We start from the raw sequence: 18,976 nt of genomic DNA on the forward strand, positions 1-18,976 counted from the left end.
GCTAAACAGTCCTATGTGATCTTGTATTACACAGAAAATGATACAAGATTCCAAAAAATGACTGTTATTTATATGTATTACATTTTGATTAATAAAATGTACACTAACTACTTTGCTTGTTGGATATGAAAAAAACACATAACAATACACAGCTCTGCATCTTGCAATAAGTATAAATTATAAATAAATAAATATATAAAATCATTTGATATTAGCTTCAAGATAAATGAAAGAAAAAATATATATATATATATATTTTTTCCTTTTATACACTTTCAAAGAAGTCTAAAACACAAATGGGATGAGAGCCTTCCCATCCCTAGGAAAATCTTCAAATTTGGAAAGATACCATTTTCTAGTGGCATAACTCCTCCCCATCAAATAGAAAGTTGTGGCTAAAGTGAAGTGGAATACATATAGAGTTTGAGAAATGCAGGAGACTCCTACAAAACCTAAAATTTCGAAGAAATAGTGTGGGCACATCACTATATCAAATAAACCCCCTTTGGGAACCTTATACTCTTTCTCACCCTTTTCCCTCGGTTTAGAAAGGAGGTAATGGTCGTAAAAATTGCCACTTCTTCCTACGAAGAAGATTACAATTCTGGCATACTACCGATCAATTGGTGGCTCCGAAAACCCTTGTGTTAGGCATTGCATGTAGATCATGGTTGCGGTGCTAATACAATAATAAGGGTGATAGGAATCACAGAATCAAGGGCCATCCTTCCACTGTATTTGTGAACAAATAAAACCTGTAAAACAAACAACTCTCAGTGAGCATTTTGAAGTTCTAAAAGAAAGAATGTTGTGAAATGAAAGCAATAGCAATAAGCTTCATGATGCAAACTAGCTAATTCACTCACTGAGCATAATAATTGATTCAATATATATATATGTGTGGAGAGAGGGAGAGAGAGTGGGTACCTCAAAGACCCTCTTGAAGAAATGGATGGTGAGAGCTGAATTTAGCAACAGAAATCTAAAACCCTTATGAGGGAGAAGGGCGTTGGAAGCAAGAGAGGCAAGAAATGCACGTGTATATGTTATGAGCATGCCGGTTCTGCTGGTGAATTTGATCTGCTTTGCTGTGGATTTTCTGTGAAAATTTGGAGTATTGCATGTGTTTTCCTCTGAATTCCGTAACGCCATAGATCACTAATGGTAGTGCAGTCATCACAGACACAGCCGTGATGAACACAGAAGGAGGCGGTGGGTATAAAAATCTCATCAGCAATACATACATCACCATATTCACCATTCACACACTCCTCTCTCACTCTAGTCTCTATATATATATTGGTTTTTGGTAGTTAAGAATGTGTAGATGGAAGCTATAATCATTTTTCATATTATATATATATTAGTCAACCTACTTTATGGTTGAATAGGATTGCTACGTATATATATGCACAAACAGCAATGGTGGTTAGTTACTAGACCTAATTTGAGAGTGATTGGCTCATACCTAATGTCCAAGCCTAAACCGGTTTAAAACTTCAAACAAGAAACAGAGGAATTCAATTGGAATTTGGCAATAAAACCAATCAATCAACAGATAAATTAAACAGAGAAATACTAAGCAGTGATCATAGGATCACATGCGTCTCACTGTGACGCCAACATGATTATGCAACTATTCAGTAGTTTTTTTCCTTTTTTTAATCATCCTGGTAAATTAGGGGAGGGAACTCGAACACGGATACAATCAGCTTAGAAAATTGGACGCTCTACCAATTAAGTCACTAAATAATGTCCGGCACGGATACAATCAGCTTAGAAAATTGGACGCTCTACCAATTAAGTCACTAAATAATGTCCGGCAACAATTTAGTATTTCCCTTTACGCACGCAGATGTAATGTCCCTTAAAGTGGCTAGCCCCTTTATTTTTAAAATTTCCATGATCTTGTATTATGCGTAAAGTGATTTAAGGTTTCAAGAAATGACTGCCATTTATTTGTATTACATTTTGATTAATAAAGCTTCATTTTTAACCCACTCATGAATTCTCAACACCAAACGGTATTTTTTCAATAATTAATAGAGAAAATAACCACTAACCAGTTTGCTTCTTAGATATGAAAATCACATGATAATACACAGCTCTGCTTCTTACAAGAACTAAAAAATAATAATAAAAATAAAAATAAAATAAAATTTGTATCAGTGTCAAACTAGATTTATTCATTTGTTTTTTTACACTTCCAAACATTTCTAAAAAACATATGGAATGAGAGCCTTCACATTCTTGGGAAAATCTTCAAATTTCGAAAGGTACCATTTTCTAGTGGCATAACTCCTCCCCATCAAGTAAAAAGTTGTGCCTAGAGTGAAGGAGAATGCATATAGCGTTTGAGAAATGCAGGAGATACCTACAAACCCTAATATTTCGAAAAAATAGTGTGGGCATATCACCAGATCAAATAAACCCCCTTTAGGAACCTTGTATTCTTTGTCACCCTCCTCTCTCAGTTTAGAAAGGAGGTAATGGTGGTAAAAGTTACCACTTATTCCTACTAAGAAGATTACGATTCCCACGTACTTCAGATCAACAGGTGGCTCCGGAAATCCTTGTGTTAGGTGTTGTGCGTAGATCATGGTTGCGGTGGAGATGCAATAACTGAGGGAGATAGTAATCACAGAATCAAGGATCATCGCTCCACTATATTTGTGAATGAATAAAACCTGTAAAACAAAAAAAAAAAAAAAACTTGTACATAATTATTTTGAAGTTCTAAAAGGAAGAATGTAGTGAAATGAAAGCAATCCCTAATACGTTTGGTGGATTTTTTTGTTCGGTTTTGCTTGAGAACTTTGTAATAATTTGGAAAAGTAGTTTGAATCTATTTTTCCAAACTTCTACTTTTATCCATAATTTGAAAGAATTAAAATCTTTAGTTTCTAGTATTTGGTCAAACTTCAACAAATTTAGGGGAAATTTTTTTCTCAAAAAACATAACAAAGAATCCATGTATATGTATCATTGATTCTTTTTATTTATGAGATATACTCTAATAGTGATATCTTTTCTACATGCACCAGATAATTATTGAGAAGTTTTTGGGAGCCGCTTCAAGAAAATAGAACTCCCAACTTTCAAGATATACCGAGTTTCCCATCAGGCTCTTCCTTAGAATCTAAATAGCTACTTACTTTCTGCAACCTCAAAAACTTAAAAGGTTTTATATAGTTAAGTAATTATCTTCTGAATTATTGTAATTAAAGAAACTTGCATACTTGGGTGAATACTTTTAATTAGAACCGCAAATAAATTGAATTGTTCATAAACAATTTACACTCAACTCGTATTCATTCATTAAGTAAACAGACGAATAAAAACACAATTTTCAAGCTCGTTTATAATCAAACCAAGCATTAACATCGCGTTAAATCTGTGAACAAACTCGTTTATTTATTACTTAATTTTATTTTTTCATTCCATTTATTAGTTTTAAAACTCAATATATTTTGGTTTAACATAAACTCGGCCTATCTATGTCATAACATGCAACTAAAAGCAAAGGCCCAATGGGGCATCACTTTCATACCATATCCCTTCATGTAAAAAGAATAAGACCCAATGAAGCGCATCTAAAGCCCGGGTCCAATGGGCCATCAGCATGCACATACGAATTGTTCAAAAACAAAGGAGTACAAAAGGTCGTTGCAATATTTATGGCCCAATGGGCCATCAATCTAGCCGGTCATAAATGAGTTGAATATTCGTTTATCTAACCAACACACTTCGAATCTCTCATCTAACCAACACAACTGGCATCTAAATCTAATCTGATTATTTGTGCGTACACATCCATTCATGTTCGATCCAATGACCTAAACTCGGGTCAACTCATATCCGACTAAACATTATTGACCTATTTTTAAAAAAATTCAAAAAAAAATTATCCATTCGCTCAAAACCATTTAATTAAGGACGGGTTTGGAAGTGTTAGTGGGTCTATTCAATAATTGTCACCTCTCTAGAGACCAGAAATTATACAGTTGGTATACCCTACACTATAAATTATTAGATGATATTCGAAAATCAATATAATAAGTTAAATTCAAATTTTCAAATTAAAAAAATAACTCTACAAAAATATATTAATATATTAAAAAAAAAATCACCAATCAAATGGACTAACAACATCAACTTAACACCACCATAGACACAGAATATATATATATAATTACTCTCTCTATATATACTGGTTGGTCTCTCTATGTATACTGGTTGGTGGCTAGAGAGAGAGAGTAATTATATATATATATATATATATAGAGAGAGAGAGAGAGAGAGAGAGAGAGTACCTCAAGGATCCTCTTGAAGAAATGGATGGTGAGAGCTGAATTCACCAACAGAAACCTAAAACCCTGACGAGGGAAAAGGGCAAAGGAAGCAAGAGAAGCAAGAAATGCAGGAGCATATAACATGAGCATGCCGGTTCTGCTGGATAATTTGATCTGCTTTGCTATGAATTTGTGTGAATCAGCATTCCAAAATTTGGAATATTGCAAGTGTTTTCCTATGATTTCTGATAAACCAAACAGGGCTAACGATACAACACTAATCACACACATGGCCGTGATGAACACAGGAGGAGGTTGTGGGTATATGAATCTCATCAATACAGACATCACCATATTCACTCCTCTCTCTCTCTCTCTCTCTTCCTCTCTCTTTCTCTCTCTATATTGATTTCTGTCTCTATTGGTTTGTTCGGTGTTTTATATATATACTACTAAAAGGGTGAGCTGAATCAATGAAATATGATATGTTAATGCTTTTAAAACTCTCTCCACGTTTTGGGTGTGAAATCAATCTTTGAAATATGATACATCAGTCGGTTTACTTTTATGACTTGTTTAGCATTACTATATTATATACGCACACGACAAAGCCCAATGGAATTAAAAACAAAAAATTCATTTAATTAGTACTCTTTAATTATGATTTTTTGGTAAAGGGAATCAATTAAGGTTCTTCTTCGTATGGCTATCTACTGTTGGGCGTGCCTTTACAGCTATATATATATAGAATAATTAGTGGTAAAACTTTTGGTCAATTTGGTTTGAACTACATACTTATATAGGAGTCACACTATACTTTTAAATGGATGCTTTTACACTTTGTTTATGTTTTGTTCATGTTCCGTGATTTAAATTTTATTGATTTCGTCATGTTTCGACCTCGGGCTCTGTACTCATTCGCAGGTATTCATGTTTAAACTTGTAAAAGGATCAGACTGAATCAAGCCTGATTCGGTCCAAATCTGATAAGTATTTTACTCGATTCGATTCGATAATTCAACAGATATTTTGTAAGTTAATTCAAATCCGATTTGTTAATAAATGGATATTCGATCCGATAATCGAATCGGATCCGATAAAAATATAATTATATATATATATATATATATATATATATATAAATATTAATGTCAAAAAAAACAATGATCAAAAGAAAAAGATATAAAACAAAAGATAAAGCAAAATATGAAAGAAAGAGAATAAAAAAAGATTAATTAGTCTTTGTTAATGAATAAACAATATGATATTATTAGCATCGTATATTAGGATTTATTAGTACGTGAATGAAAACACCATACTATTTTTATAGGTTGGGGGGGGGGGGGTGGGGGGTTGGTTACTTCTAGTACAAATATGATAGGTTGATTAATAATTATAAATATATATAATTATTTATATATATAATTTTATTCAGATCGGATCAATATAATCCATGTTCGATGTTAGGCTAATAAATTATTAGATTTGGATCGAAATCGGATTATTGAATTTTTTATTTAATCTATATCCGACTAATCATATCAGATTCAAATCAGGATCGACTCCATTAACAAGTCTATTCATGTAGTCTAGAATAGTGGTCTGAGTCGACCCCAAGTTGCAACTCGCGACCTAGAATAAGTGAACAAGGGAAAATAGTAAGCACTGATGTGGCTGTTTAAGATCCAAGCATCACGTGGACCTCACCTATGCACCAACATAATTGATTATATGATTATGTAAATATCATCACACCATCCATTCCAGTTAATCAGGAATCAGGATTTTGATTTAATATATGTGATATATTGAAAAAAAAAAAAAAAAAACAGAGGTCCTACTTTTAACAACTCCATTAATTATACAAGGCCATCAAATTTTATTAATGAACAAACCTATCTTATAAAACGAAAAGAATAATTTCTTTGTAATTTTTCCACATTAAATACATTTAAAAAAAATATAATATATTACATATTTTACTTAATCATGTAAATATCATATATGTAAGAAATATATGCATTTAGGATCGTTAAAGCTAATGTACAAAAATCTCTAAATTTATAAAAAGTAGTCAATGATAATCTAATGATCTTAGATTTATTTATTTTTTTTATTTTTTTATTTTTTATCCTAACAAATTAAGAGATGAGAGACTGGAACTAAGTCATACAATCCAGAGTGTGCTCTGACTCGAATTCTCACTATTTATGACTAAATTTTGCCTATCTCACGCTCCCGCTCTCAAATTTGCTCTCTCTCCTATTCCCCTTCCCGTTTTATGTGACTTAGGACCTAAACACGGACACGGACACACCTACTTAAAAAATTGAACGCCTTACCACCGCTGTCAATCCAACCACCAACCATAAATACATCAAACAACCCTACTTACCATCACTCACGACTGTTACCATATGTCCTGTGCACCACAGAAGTTGATCTTATCATACCGCAATTAATATGACCTTTGTCCACCACCACCCAGCCCAACCACCATGACTGTGATACCATTACATATTCTGATATTCACCAAAGACTCATCACAAATCCACGACTTCGAAAAGAGCAATACATCTTACTCCTTCACGATTTGGATCCTTTCCTATTACTCATTCATTTTGTAGTCACATCGTGCATAACCGAATTCTCTCCTATTACTCATTCATTTTGTAGTCACATCGTGCATAACCGAATTTTCTTCTGTGCCACAAAATGTCCTCTGTTAACACGATAATTTTAAATCACTTATACAATAATTTTAAATTATTTACTTAAATTGCTTATGGAAGGATATTTTATTGCAATTCGTAACTGATGTATTGTGCTGCATAAACCAGCAGACATATGATAAATTTTTTATTTTTATTTTTTGAAAATTAAAGCAACTCACATATATATGGAATGGGATGGGAGACTCGAACCTTAGCCATTTGGCCACAAGCACAAACACTCTACCACTGACCTATCACACAGGATCCCAACCCATAAGAAGTGATTCTGATTTTCACTTGTAATATTAAATTAACAATACAACACACTTACATCACCATACAACAAACTACCTCACATATGCAATATCTATGCAACACATTACACCACGAACTTAAAACCCTGCAACACCATTAAATCAAAAATTCAATGCCATTACGTAGTTGTTGGGTTGTCAATTTAAACACATCTGATCCAAAAGACCCTCGTTAAAAACATACAACAACTACTTCAACACTAAATTGGGCTCGTGCTTATTTATTATGCATAAACTCGGTCCAAATCTAAAAATACATAAGGCCCAATAGCCGAACACCCTAATCTGTGTGTGTGTGAGTGTTTTTTTTTTTTTTTTTTTTTAAGGTTCCATGGACATCGAGATCAGCAAAGGCACTACTAATTCAACATATATGTGTGTGTGTATCTATATATATATATAGAGAGAGAGAGAGAGAGTACCTCAAAGATCCTCTTGAAGAAATGGATGGCGAGAGCTGAATTTAGCAACACACATCTGAAACCCTGGTGAGGGAGAAGGGCAAAGGAAGCAAGAGAGGCAAGAAATGCAGGTGTATATGCTACGAGCATTCCGGTTCTGCTGCCGATTTTGATCTGCTTTGCGGTGGATTTCTGTGAGCCAACGTTCCAGAATTTGGAATATTGCATATGTTTCCCTCTGATTTCTGATAACCCAGAACTCGCTAATGATACACCACTAATCACAGACATGGCTGTGATGAACACAGAAGGCGGCGGTGGATATATAAACCCCAGCAATACAGACATCACCATATTCACTCTATTCACCCTTCTCTCTATCTATTTCTATAATTCTGTTTATATATATATATATATATATGTTGGTTTCTTAGTATTCACTGTTGAGCCATATATAAAATACGAGGTATAGAATTCTCCACGTGGGTATGAAATTAAAAGGGTATCAATTTAAGGTTTTATTTGTAGGACCATCTAGTGTTGGGCGTCCTTTTTGGTCATTCGAGGAGCCGTGTTTCGGGTCTATTTCGGACTTGGATCCAAGTTTAAAACTAACAAAAAGTTAGTGGCATTAGCAAGTCGAGAGTAATGGTGGTCGGTTATTCATTTATTTAAAAGTTTAAATTATTCGGTAATATTTTATATTCGTTTATTTTCCGTTATAACTCAGACCATCCTATCTAATAATGGTGAAGACTTGAACGCCCCCATGTCAAGGGCTTGACGTGATACCGAATCAAAAAATAAATCTTATTCTAATACCAACTATAAAGAATAAACGTTTACCCATTTATTCAAAAACTTTAACTATTAAATAATACTACATTCTTACCCATTTAAACCCATTCATTGGACAAGCTCTCCTTTGTAAACACCTAGTTGGTAAAGTGCATCCAGCTCGAGGAGCTGGGTGTCTATTCAATACTATATTCGGTTGAATTCAAGTTACATCCTTAACACTAAGTGGCAATAAAATCGACATAAGGGTCGCACCAAACTTTCATCACAAATCCATATTAAAGGCACAAATGTTGTCAAAGGGATATATATGTGTGTGTGTGTATATATACTCATTCATAGGAAAAAAATTCCCTGCCTATACAAAATAACAAAATAAAAAAAATAAAAAATAAAAAGGCATCACAATTCATCGTCACCTATACAAAATCAAGAAAGCGCCATATACCCCTTCCTGCCAAAGGGTACACCAAAAGGCTTAGGAAATCGTGAAAAAAAAAATTATGATTACTAATTTACCTTTCAAATAAAACAAAGGTGAAAAAAAGCCTAAATATATACCACCAACATTCAATCTTTATTGAGATCGAGAGATTGTCTAGCCATAAAAGAGGATTATGTTTGCACGTGTTGCTCCAAGCTTTCTAGCCTTTCCTCCGTCTCCTTCAATTTTTGTATTGCCTCCAAAGCCATCTGTTCAGCATCATCCGCTCTTTTTTTAGCTGCTGCCACTTCGGCACAACTAGAACGCCGCCATGATTGAGCGAGCTTTGCATCATGCCCAATCTCACGCTCATTGTCGTCCTTCTCACCAAGTATACTTTGAAAAGCTTCATTTCCGTTATTCGAGCATCCCTCTGGAGGAGGTACTAGAGACAACGAAACCATCTCTCTCTACAATTAACAATATAGATAATGTTTATAGAGTTAATGTTAATAATTTAATAATAATAAAAAACATGGGTAGCGAGTTATTCAACCACCGTTGCATAAATATATAATATACATATTATGCAGGTTATGGTTATGACAACTTGCCACTTCTGATGAAGCTCAAATTTTCAAGAACAATAATTAAATTTATGTAATCTATCATACATAAGATCTTTATAATCCGTGGAAATGGAGAAGTCCAACAGTTTTGGCCAGGAGGGGAAAATAAATTCGAGTTACCTAGAATTTTATTAGGTTGTCAAACTTCTGCAGTAAATACCCTCATACTTATTACTATTCGTAGGAAAAAAATTGAAGTAAAGGTGATGGAACTCGTGGTCGTAGAAAGTTCCCTAGTATTTTGGTAGTTAATAACCTAATACTTACTATGGGGTCAAAACATTCGTAGGAAAAAATTAAAGTAAAGGTGACAGAAATAATAGTCGTAGTAAATTCCCTAGTATGTGCTACAAAATTTATTCCGACGAAAATATAATAATAAAATAATTAAAAAATTAGAGTAAAGAAGATGACGAAATTATATTTCGTAGAAAATTTTCTAATATTTACTACAAAATTCACATTCCGTAGTAAATACTCTGTAGTAAAGATGACGGAATTAATATTCCGGAGTAAATACTACACTACTTACTACGAAAGTGATTCCGTAGTAAATATTTTGTATCTTAACACTGAGGGTGCTCATCATGATAACTTTTTCATATCACTAATCAAATTATCAAATTGACCGGCATTGACAAAATATAAGGTAAGCACGATAAGAAGCCAATTTGACTAAAAAACCGTTTGCCGGGTTCTGGACCACATAATTCATGAAACCTAAAATTGCATAGGTTTAAAAGTAATTTAAATTCAACAATATACCTGATTGGCTGCATATGACCTTTTAGGAGCATTGTCAGGGTGCTCCAATCCAAGGTCCTGTTCCCACTTACCATAAACATCAATTCTCTGAAAGCACTGTGAAAATAAGAATAAGAAAGAAACGAAACAAACCACCCAAATTAAATGACCCATGCATGCGCAAGTGTGTGTGTGTGAGAGAGAGAGAGAGAGCACCTGAAAACGGCTGGACAAAAAGTCAGAGTCCTGAAGGTATTCAGGACGACCCAAATAAAAAAATGCAAACTTCCACTGGTGAGGAAAAGAACAAAAACAGATTAAGAAAAGGACCTTACAAAAATAGATAAATTTTAAGGTTTAAAAAAAAAAAAAAAAAAAAAAAAAAAAATAGATATTAAATATGAATTAAGCAAGAAATGTCAAACTATGTGGCATGCTTTTGGGCTCCACAGAGCAGATAATTTAAGGAGAAAAATATCAAAAGATACCTTTGAGAACTCCTCATCTGGAACCTGCAATTTCTTCTGTATGCGCACTTTAAATTCTTTTAAAATCTCACCCTCATGGATGACCAAAAGAAAGAGTTCCCCAAAATTCTTAACCGGCTGTAAAAAAAAGAAAATTTTGAATACTAGTACGCTAGAATCTCAGTTTACAGTGTATGATAGATTAAAGTATTTTTATTTTTTATTTTTTGGTAAGTAGGATAGATTAAAGAATCTCAATGCCAGCAAAGAACAATGCACGCACAGCGGCGTCTCTTATATCTTTCTCCTGTAGATACTTACCAAGTGGTTCGGAGCTGTGTTTTTCATAAAGTGATAAACATGAATCAAGCGATCATGGGGGCCAAGGTTTTTCTCCTCTTCGGGAATCTGTTGTGAAGAACAAATTTAGTCTAGAATAATGAATTAACCAAAACAATCAAAACCTCTACTTTTTTGCTCTACCAGTCCGATACAATGCATTCAGACCAATATTGTTCTGCTGATATCAGCCAGATTATCAGGAATTGGAAACATAGTGAATTGGTAACAATAAATAAATAAAAATTGAAACATGTAAACAAAGAATTAAACTTCCAAAGTGAAGTAAAAACTCCTAACATTTTGTCAGAGGAAAAAATAAAGATAAAAAAAAACACAGCACTACATGCTCAATGAAGGTTTGGGTAAACTCAAGTTTAGTATTAACCAACAGCACAAACTGCTCAATGAAGGTTTGGAGAAATTCCAGTTCAATATTAACTTGACCTTCACATGGAAGTCTAATCGGAAAAATCAAGTCAAATCTTGAAGTACCTTTATGAAATTTAGAAAATTAATATTATGCATCCAAATAGCTGAAAAGACAAAATCAAAAGAAAACTGAACTCCACCTGTACAAATCACCAGATCAACAAAGAATAATAGTTACCTCCTCAGCTCGTAAAGTCCGGTATTGATCATTAATGTTCTCAATCTTCTCATTAAGTGGGAAGATCTGTAAATGATGTTGGCAGAAATACAAATTAGATCACCCAAAGAACTTAAGATAATATCTAGTAGCCTAGCATAAATGTTTAACATGCAGGAATTTTTTTAACAATTAGCTGTCATGTCGTTCACTAATGTGGTTTAAAAAATTCAAGGACCTAGAGGAAGTTTTAATTAGGAACATTTTGAGTTGAGTCAGAGAGAACATGTACTTGATGACACTGACTTTTGGATAGGTATATGCTTTCAAAAGTGTCAAAAAAGTAAATCTCAAAAGCAAACTTTAGTGTTCACAAAAGCTTGCATCATCTCCCTGAACATATTTGCTTCATGTGAGGCAAACGACTACAAACAAAGAATAAAAAAAAAGATAATATATATGCAGCGAGGTAACTACATCAACTATAGAAACTAACATTCAATCTGAATTTGTCTCTCACCAAGTTAAATTCAAAAACAAAAAAAAGAAAAAAAAATCATTATAAAGGAACAACAAAATGCATATAGTCAATACCTTGTAGATCTTGTGTTAGAATACTTCAAGCAATCTAAGTTCGACATTTGGATGAGACAACTCAACCTGAACCTGAACAAGGCATAAGAATGAGTAACTATCTTTTCTACAGAAAGCAATACAGAAACTTTTGTGGCCAGAGAATATGAATTGCAAGTATATCAAATAATACTAAGAAAAGATTAACTAATTATAAAACTAATAACAATTTGCTTCAACAATGAGGTGACAAAAGAATGTTTTTCAAAATTCAATAGATTCAGGCACAATTACCTTTAAAAAAGTCTAGATGTCCACTTTGAAAGCATAGAAAAGTGTCAAGAGTTACCTTTGTCTTAAGGTCATTAATAACATCCCCTACAGTGTTTTCTTTAGGCAGTCTAATAGTATGAATTACTACCTGAAAACAGTAGAAACAAAATTGAATGAGAAAAGAGAACATATAAAAGTGACTGCTATAGAAAATGGCACTCACCTCATCCTAAGTAGCATGATGAAAACCGATTCTCAGAGTTTTCAAGCCCTGCAGTTCTGGCAGAGGAATATCCAGCACTTCATAATATAGAATATCTGAAGTCTAAATATTTTTTTTAGGGGAAGGGTGGTGATAAGCAGTCAGAAAACTATGGTTACTTAAAATATAAAGATCAAAAAACAACGCTAGATCAGACTAACAATATTTTTATCAACAACCTGACTGTAGTGGACCAGCATGTCTGACAGATGTGCCGCTCCTCGGTATTTGATTGGTAGGGGTTTAGGTTGCTGGGAGATGCAGTTATGAGATGTAAGTCTGATTTTAGATGGATCATTCATACTGAGATGACGAGCTACTCTTTCCACAACATCATCATAATTGTGAAGCTTTGACCTAGAATTTGAAATGGAAAACAATACAAAATTATTAAATATTAAATTAAATGAAATAGATTCTCTGCTGACAAGAATAGCGGTAAAATAAAATTTATGTACTGGCGAGACATACAAGTAAAGACAGAACTCATCTTCCTTGGGTTTCTCCAGAGAACGGAATCGAACAACCTATGAAACATCAATGATAAGAAATACATCATGTTAAGGAAGGAGGCTATCTGAGAATAACTCGCAAATAGGCAACATAATAGGATTTATAAATGCAGAAGGCTTGAACTGCAGGGCTAGAAGGAAAAGATAAAAATAAAAAATAACAGTTTTGTATTAACTTTGAACACCAGTATTAGCTCAATTCTTGAACTTCCTCCTCTTTCCCTTCTACCCCTCTTATAAAATCAACTCCCTCTTATAAGATTATCTTAAACGAACAGTGATGTGCCCATTTTGACATCTACAAGATATAACAGTTTATGAAGATATTTCATCCAAATTTTAAAAAGAAGGTGATATCTTATATAAAATTGACAAAGTGGACACATATATCCATGTCAACAACGAACTTGGGAGCTTGGCATGCCCTCATCAATAAAAAGGTATCGAAGCCAGCAGGTTCAGACTTCAGCTGGATACGGCCTAAGGTGATGCTCTTTCTAGCGTAAGAAACCCAAAAAAACTTTCTTTTTTTGCCAATGGAACTCGACAATTTCTAAGACTCATCTGGCTTGGACAAAAAACAAAAAAAAACAAAAAACCAAAAAAAAAAGTGAAGATGACTGTGGAGTGTGCAACTGTAGATTCCAAATGCAAACATATCACTAAACATCACACCCAAACAACTAATTGTTGCACTGAATCTAACATACACATGTACAATAAGCAACTGAATATTCAACTTCTTGTCTAGCCAAAGAGCTACTAGGCCATTCAATTTAAATATATCCAATATTTCAGAAATTTAATATAGCATTTATTGGTCAAACTCCCAAAGCCTAGTACTACTGAAAGCCCCGAATTCTTTCATTCTTCTTTTCTTCTTCGGACTTTATTTATCTCATATATTGATATTAAATTGTAATTGAAACTTAATCTCAATGTCCACCTGGTGCATCACCAATCTCAGAAAAATAGTGCAGCTTGTTAGTCGAGGACTTCAGAGGAAGTTTTACCTCCCTTTTGGCTACTGTGTAACTAGCCATGAACAATGCAAAATCAATGGCATTTCTAACAAGCAGTGACATAACTTTCATGTTAAATTCATTAAAAGATGGACAAAGAACTGGCAATGTAGGTTCGGTTCTGGGAACGTACTTTTCAGAAAGATATTCAGGTTAGCTACCCTACGGAGAGAAGAATCACCACGAAACAAATACCAAAATATTATAAATGAGTGAGCAGATGAAATAACAAGCAATTTTGGAGGGAGAAGAGGCTCCGTGGCAGACAAGAATGTGATCATGAATCACCGCAAGAACACCAAATCGAGATTACACTGTAAAATGTAATCATTACAAGACAATGGGGAGCACAATCAAGAAGATAGATCCCTACTAATCATCAAGGGAATGAGTCATTTCAAGCACGAAAAACAAATAGAGGTCATAAAATTCTGTTTCCATAAGACCAGGGTTCAGAACAAAGACCTTTACATACTATCACAGCCGTTATATAATGGCCTCCCCAAAAGGCAACATTGTTATAATCCTAACTCCATCCCTGCCTTTTAGGATGTCATACCAGCACTTCATCAGTGTGCTACGATGGCTTTGAAATTACCAAGGGTGTCATAGGATCGGATTGAGGATCATAAGATTCCATAAAACTAGTATAAAAATACCCTAAACTAACTTTTTAAATGAAATTATTTTCAAATAAATAGAGAATAAGGCTTAACACAATATCATCAATATTCTGACAAAAATCAATTAACAATAAAAGATAGTAAGATAATAAGCCACATGACAAACACTTACACAGTTTCATCATTTCCTCCATGCAATAACGTGAACATAATAATCAAGCGAAATTTTACAGAAGCAATTCAGGCAAACCCTAAACAAAGAGAAAAGAGGAACAGAGAAATAGAGAGAGAAAAGAACAATTTAGTTTAGTTTCCTAATTATCGGGGCAATATTGTTGGAAAAATTATATTTTGGTAAAGAAGAAGAACAAAATAGAGAGAGAGAGAGAGTAGAGGAAAAAACAATAAAGTCTCTCTATTTGGTTCAGAATGGGCAAATAATATGCGGGGAAACTAAGCTCTCTTTGTTTTTGTTTTGAAAAAAATAATTAAATAAAAATCAAGAAGAATAGGGCAAAATGGAGGAACTTTTTGAAGTTTTGTGTCATACCTTCGAGGTTTAATACTAGATCACGCTTACCTTTGAAGTTGGGTTTTCTCTTTTTGTTCTTTATAAGTGAAATTAGGTTAAATTGTTGGACTTTACACTTAAAAACCTTAAATTTCCTTGCCAATAATGGGTTGTAGGCCAAAACAAATTCAGAAAAAACAAAAACAAAAAAACTCAATTTAGAAGGATACAAGATTTTACGATCCTAACTCCAATTCTATCAATCATACTGCGATCCTACTTCCAAATTATTCTTCTTGCGATCTGGATCGACTTAGTAATTTAGAATTGTAGGATTATAAGATTCTACAATCCGGAGAGGGAATCTAACAACCATGAAAATTACAGACATGCTTTAGCTTGCACTAACACATTTTCCATAATCCAAAAGCTATTTCAATAACCCAAGCTTATAGATCTAACATACTCAAAATAATAATAATAATAAAATAAATAAAAATTAACCTACTAACAGAGTAGTCCAGTGTTTAATTGGACTGCTGAACTGATAAAGTATCATGAAAAAAAATTGAGCTAAATTTCCCATTAAAAGAGCAGCTGCAACAACAAAAGGTGTGAGATTTAACATATTCCTTTTCTCTTTTTTTTTTGGAATTCTTGATTTGCTGTGTGAGATATTGTCCGCTTTGCACCCACATTTTAAAATGCGAGGACAAAGGTAGGAGATATTCCCTATAATTCTCGGAGATGTCAAGGACCTAGTATTAAATTACTAATTCATAACCAACTTCATTTATGGTGGTGTTCGATCATCTTGGTCAAAGTACTCTTTAAGTTTTACATTATTAGGCCAAGTTGCAATAACTACTCAGGTGAAAGTAACTAATCAAATGCGACGTTAAGATTGAATAAATTAACACAAAATACAAGAAATAATATGATATATATATATATATATATATATATATATATATACATATACACACACCACGTAAAACGCACTGGAATTTTTAAGTGATCCAGAGCAAGAACCGGAAAGGCTAGTAGTCTTTGCTCTTTGACTGTTTGTTTGATGAATTGAAGATGGTCTCGTTTTCGACTTCGAATAGCTGAAATTCAGATTCAATGAAAACTCTCCATCTTCATCGTCCGATGACGAAACCACAATGGTGTACCTCCTCCCCATCACTCCCTATATATGTATATATAACAATAATTATAGAGCTTTGCACTGGTAACAGGAAGATTTACAAGTCGACGAAACCCTGTACCAAAACTTCCAATGAGATTAAGCAACAATGTATCGAACTCATCAAAACCCTAGATGTGTAAGTAAACAATGTATGTATTGTAGTGGGTTCGAAAAACGCGGGTAATTTTAGGAGAGTTTTGTGCCGTAAATTTTTTCCCCTGGAAGTAAAAGGAGGGCAGTAAAAGTAATTTTGGAGAAAGGTTAACACCACGATTCTCTAGTTTAATAATCAATAATCTATTAACTTGCTACCACCCTTGTTTACTTGTGTTAATAAGGCTGCTATTTCGGCGAGTTTGAGGTATAATTTGAATCCAATTCATCATATGAAATACTAAATTTAAGTTCAACTCTAACCCTATTTTCAACTCTAACTATTTAACCCAAGCTCAACTCATCTTTCTATTTTCAAATTCGGGCTTGCAACTCGAGCTTAGATTTCTGATTTAAAATTTGGGTTAATTCGGATTACTAATGACCATCACACCGAAAATTTAATATAATCTTGAATTAGTTTTTGATTAAATTACTCTTAAACAATAAAAAGTTTAAAAACTTTTTGTAAATTTGCAATAAATTTCAAACAATTTTTTAGAAAATTAAATCTCCTAAATGTTAACATATAATAGATTAAGATTTAATAACGGATGTTGAAAAGAAAAAAGTAATCATAGTTTAAATATTATATATAATGTATTTAAAATTTAAAATATATATGAAAATAATATTAAAATTCGGGTTCGGGTTGCTATTACCTCAACCTAAGCCCAACCCTAATTAAATTAGGGTTGAGATTTTTCAACTAAGGCCCAACCCAAATTATAAAAATAATTGTTCAAACTCGCGAAAAATCGAATTGGGCTCAGGTTAGATTTGGGTTGCCCAACCCAAGTTGTACCCCTAATCCTTAACAATGCCACTCTTATTTAATTTGTTGTAACTAGTCTATTAATGTAAGTGCAAAATGCAAATATAATGAAAATTTTAAAATAATGAATTATATTAAATTTATTAGAGCAATTGTGACCATACAATTAGAAAAATAAATAAATAAATAACTAAATAAATAAAAAATAAAAAATCTAAGGTCAAATTTATATTGTTGAAATAATAAATATGTCTATGAGTTAGAACCCATTTGGGATTGTTTTTCACTTTTTAAAAGTGCTTTTATTTTGAAAAATTGCGTTTAGAAATTAGCTTAGTAAATCTGAAGTTAGAATTTGGAGTTTTCAAAACTGCATTCTTAGTAGAGGATGACATTTTTGGTAAGTCATTTTCATTAGGCAATTTTGTCCCTTTTTTTGTTTTATATATAGACAATTACCCTCCTCCTTAATAAAGTTGTCATTATAAAATATGATAACATTATATTAAAGGATATTATTGTAAAATTAGCAATAAAAGTGTTTAAAAAAATATTATTATCAAATAAATTAAAAAATAATTTAATTATGAAAGGTACTTATGTCACTAAACACTTAAATAGATCTAAATTGACCTTCGACACGATTAAAATATATTAATAGTAATTGAGTTAAAACTTAAACTGATTGATCTTCAAAACATGAAAACAACACGATTAAATAAACAAGTTAAACCGATTTAACCTAAATTCGCTAACTTTATATAGTGTTGTAGAGACTTTTGTTCCCGCATAGAATATTTTTTTGAACTTTTTTGAATTAAGAAAACATGTAAAATAGTTATTTTATTTTTCTAACTCACTAACGATCCGAGCCATAGAGTTGAAATTTCGACAGGACTATTAATCATATATGTTTACTAGTATTAAGTTGTTGCTTATTTCATTCTTTAAAATAATAATAATAATAATAATAATAATAATAACAATTAGTCATGAAAAATAATATATATAAAATAAAATAAAATAAAAAAGGAAGTAAATTAGAGATTTCATCACTTTTCTGCCTTTTTCTAACGATCAACAAAGGGCATGTACGGATTTGATTTACATGGTTCCTGAAAAGATGAGAGAGTTAGTCCTTCCCTAAAACAATAGGTCCTTCAGAGTGTCATCTGTATGAATTGGATATAATTTTTTTTACATTTTTTTTCTAATAATGATAAGTCTTCCGAAAGTCAGATGCATTCATATTTTATGAGTAGGACATCATTATATATGATTACACGATGACATTATACACTACTCACATATATTTAATTAGATGTGTCCGACTATGATACTCTGTATCAGAGCTGAAAAACATAACCAA

At 32.7% G+C, this 18,976-nt stretch overlaps 2 protein-coding genes and 1 pseudogene across 6 annotated transcripts; all 3 read right to left on the reverse strand.

Annotated features, from left to right (window-relative positions):
- Nucleotides 1-267: 267 nt before the first annotated feature.
- LOC132271214 (uncharacterized) lies at nt 268-1,954 on the reverse strand (annotated as a pseudogene).
- Nucleotides 1,955-2,052: 98 nt separating this feature from the next.
- LOC132271215 (steroid 5-alpha-reductase DET2-like) lies at nt 2,053-8,121 on the reverse strand. 2 transcript variants are annotated; one of them, XM_059772528.1, is made up of 2 exons: nt 7,743-8,121; nt 2,053-2,687 (listed from the first exon to the last, which is right to left on the reverse strand). In XM_059772528.1, exons 1-2 carry the CDS (start codon nt 8,073-8,075, stop codon nt 2,217-2,219), a joined length of 804 nt encoding a protein of 267 aa, XP_059628511.1. In that variant the 5' UTR covers nt 8,076-8,121; the 3' UTR covers nt 2,053-2,216. The 2 variants fall into 2 exon arrangements, with proteins under 2 accessions (XP_059628511.1, XP_059628512.1); XM_059772529.1 differs by lacking the exon at nt 7,743-8,121 and adding an exon at nt 4,314-5,365.
- An 889-nt stretch (nt 8,122-9,010) lies between these two features.
- On the reverse strand, nt 9,011-15,435 carry LOC132271216 (uncharacterized). 4 transcript variants are annotated; one of them, XM_059772533.1, is made up of 12 exons: nt 15,149-15,433; nt 13,291-13,346; nt 12,999-13,176; nt 12,781-12,882; nt 12,634-12,705; nt 12,306-12,377; nt 11,733-11,798; nt 11,105-11,191; nt 10,805-10,921; nt 10,533-10,607; nt 10,338-10,433; nt 9,011-9,413 (listed from the first exon to the last, which is right to left on the reverse strand). In XM_059772533.1, the coding sequence occupies exons 8-12, from the start codon at nt 11,129-11,131 to the stop codon at nt 9,135-9,137; spliced, it is 594 nt and encodes a 197-aa protein (XP_059628516.1). In that variant the 5' UTR covers nt 11,132-11,191; nt 11,733-11,798; nt 12,306-12,377; nt 12,634-12,705; nt 12,781-12,882; nt 12,999-13,176; nt 13,291-13,346; nt 15,149-15,433; the 3' UTR covers nt 9,011-9,134. The 4 variants fall into 4 exon arrangements, with proteins under 4 accessions (XP_059628516.1, XP_059628513.1, XP_059628514.1 ...); XM_059772530.1 differs by having other exon boundaries at nt 10,338-10,607; nt 15,149-15,435; XM_059772531.1 differs by lacking the exon at nt 12,781-12,882 and having other exon boundaries at nt 10,338-10,607; nt 15,149-15,435.
- Between the last annotated feature and the right edge of the window lie 3,541 nt (nt 15,436-18,976).

Source organism: Cornus florida, unplaced genomic scaffold (assembly GCF_030987335.1).
Source record: "Cornus florida cultivar Cherokee Brave unplaced genomic scaffold, ASM3098733v1 CherokeeBrave_3.0.0_Hap2_Chr08, whole genome shotgun sequence".
Classification (NCBI taxonomy): Eukaryota; Viridiplantae; Streptophyta; class Magnoliopsida; order Cornales; family Cornaceae; genus Cornus; species Cornus florida.

Excerpts from the sequence above, each read along its gene's own strand:
- LOC132271216 (XM_059772531.1), bottom strand. The coding sequence starts at position 11,131 with ATGAAAAACACAGCTCCGAACCACTTG. Across the intron at positions 10,608-10,804 it reads CAGATGAGGAGTTCTCAAAG|TGGAAGTTTGCATTTTTTTA; the intron begins GTATCTTTTGAT and ends TTTCCTCACCAG. Across the intron at positions 9,414-10,337 it reads GGTCATATGCAGCCAATCAG|AGAGAGATGGTTTCGTTGTC; the intron begins GTATATTGTTGA and ends TGTTAATTGTAG.
- LOC132271215 (XM_059772528.1), bottom strand. The coding sequence starts at position 8,075 with ATGGTGATGTCTGTATTGCTGGGGTTTATATATCCACCGCCGCCTTCT. Across the intron at positions 2,688-7,742 it reads TCTTCAAGAGGATCTTTGAG|GTTTTATTCATTCACAAATA; the intron begins GTACTCTCTCTC and ends TTTGTTTTACAG.